Below are 1,578 nucleotides of genomic sequence, written 5' to 3' on the forward strand. Positions count from 1 at the left end.
CTACTGGACGCTCAACGACGAAGGTATTGCGTACATGCGCAGCTACCTGCATCTCGCTCCATCTGCGATGCCGAACACGCAGAAGCCGAGCAGCGTGAACTTCGAGAAGGTGACAGAGGGCCGCGGCCGCGGTCGTGGCCGTGGTGGCCGCGGACGTGGCGAGGGCCGGGGCCGCGGGCGTGGTGAGGGCCGTGGCCGTGGTCGTGGCCGTGGCTTCGGTGGCGAGCGCACGAACTACCGTGCCGCTGCCGCTGCATCGGATGGTGAGGCCGCCCCAGCCCCGGCTGCGGAGTAGATGCGCCTGGTTGCCGCTTGCAAGCACGTTTCTTCCGGCTTGCCATGCGAAGCCCGTGCGATATCTTCTCGCCCTGCGCTGTGTGTTGTGCTCGTAAGTTCTGTTTTACTTTTCTATGATTCTCATTTCTTTGTTTCTAACGACGTTCTACCAAACCAGTACACGTACACCAAGCGTTATCGTGGATTCAGCGGAGACAGGTGAGAGGGGAGTCGCGCACGGCGCCGGCGAAGCGTCAGTCCTGCTTCCTTGCTCGTCGGGTTTATCATCGTTGCGTGCCCCGATGAGTCGTCCCAACTCCCGCTATGTGCCAGATAGTGGACTGCGCTGTGCTCCGGTGCATTTTTGCTCTCAGCGGCATTGGCATTCTTGATTCTTGTGGCAGCGCTTATCGACCACGTTGTCCGCACATCTATCCTGTCCTTGGCGCTCCCCCGATGCGGCGCGAGCCGGCAGTTCTCAAAACGCATGTGAATGTTTGCCTGCAGGGTGTAACCTGAATTACTTTTCTCTGTCTCTCTCTCTCTCTCTGACTCCCTTTGGCTCCCTTTTTTGTAACTCCCCATACTGCCTTTGCGGTGACCCTCCTTGTGGGGTATACCGACAACACAACCACACGACACTGAATCCTCCCTCTTCTACTCCTACCTCCTCACCGATGCGTGTGCAGTTAACTGGAAAATGTCGACTTACGTTCCCAAGCCATCGCGCGACAACGTGTACCGGTTCTTCTTCACGGAGGGCGTGATCGCGTGCAAGAAGGACCGCATGGGCACCTGGACGGGCACCCTCGGCGGCAACACCTTCACGGTTCCGTGCATTCAGGTGATGCAGTTGATGCGCTCTCTGAAGAGCCGCAACCTGATCAAGGAGCAGTACGCGTGGCGCCACTACTACTGGACGCTCAACGACGAAGGTATTGCGTACATGCGCAGCTACCTGCATCTCGCTCCATCTGCGATGCCGAACACGCAGAAGCCGAGCAGCGTGAACTTCGAGAAGGTGACAGAGGGCCGCGGCCGCGGTCGTGGCCGTGGTGGCCGCGGACGTGGCGAGGGCCGTGGCCGCGGGCGTGGTGAGGGCCGTGGCCGTGGTCGTGGCCGTGGCTTCGGTGGCGAGCGCACGAACTACCGTGCCGCTGCCGCTGCATCGGATGGTGAGGCCGCCCCAGCCCCGGCTGCGGAGTAAGTGACCAGTGCGCGATCGCACAAACTACCTGTGTGTGCGAGAGGACCGTCTTCCATTAACAATGTAGGACATGCCATGTGTGCCAGCATTGCTTT

At 60.3% G+C, this 1,578-nt stretch overlaps 1 protein-coding gene across 1 annotated transcript; it reads left to right on the forward strand.

Moving 5' to 3' along the window:
• Window positions 1-976: 976 nt before the first annotated feature.
• On the forward strand, window positions 977-1,483 carry LDBPK_361050 (40S ribosomal protein S10, putative; the record flags this gene model as incomplete). Its single annotated transcript, XM_003865174.1, has 1 exon — window positions 977-1,483. One exon carries the CDS (start codon window positions 977-979, stop codon window positions 1,481-1,483), a length of 507 nt encoding a protein of 168 aa, XP_003865222.1.
• Window positions 1,484-1,578: the final 95 nt, after the last annotated feature.

This window comes from Leishmania donovani, chromosome 36 (genome assembly GCF_000227135.1).
Source record: "Leishmania donovani BPK282A1 complete genome, chromosome 36".
Taxonomy (NCBI): Eukaryota; Euglenozoa; class Kinetoplastea; order Trypanosomatida; family Trypanosomatidae; genus Leishmania; species Leishmania donovani.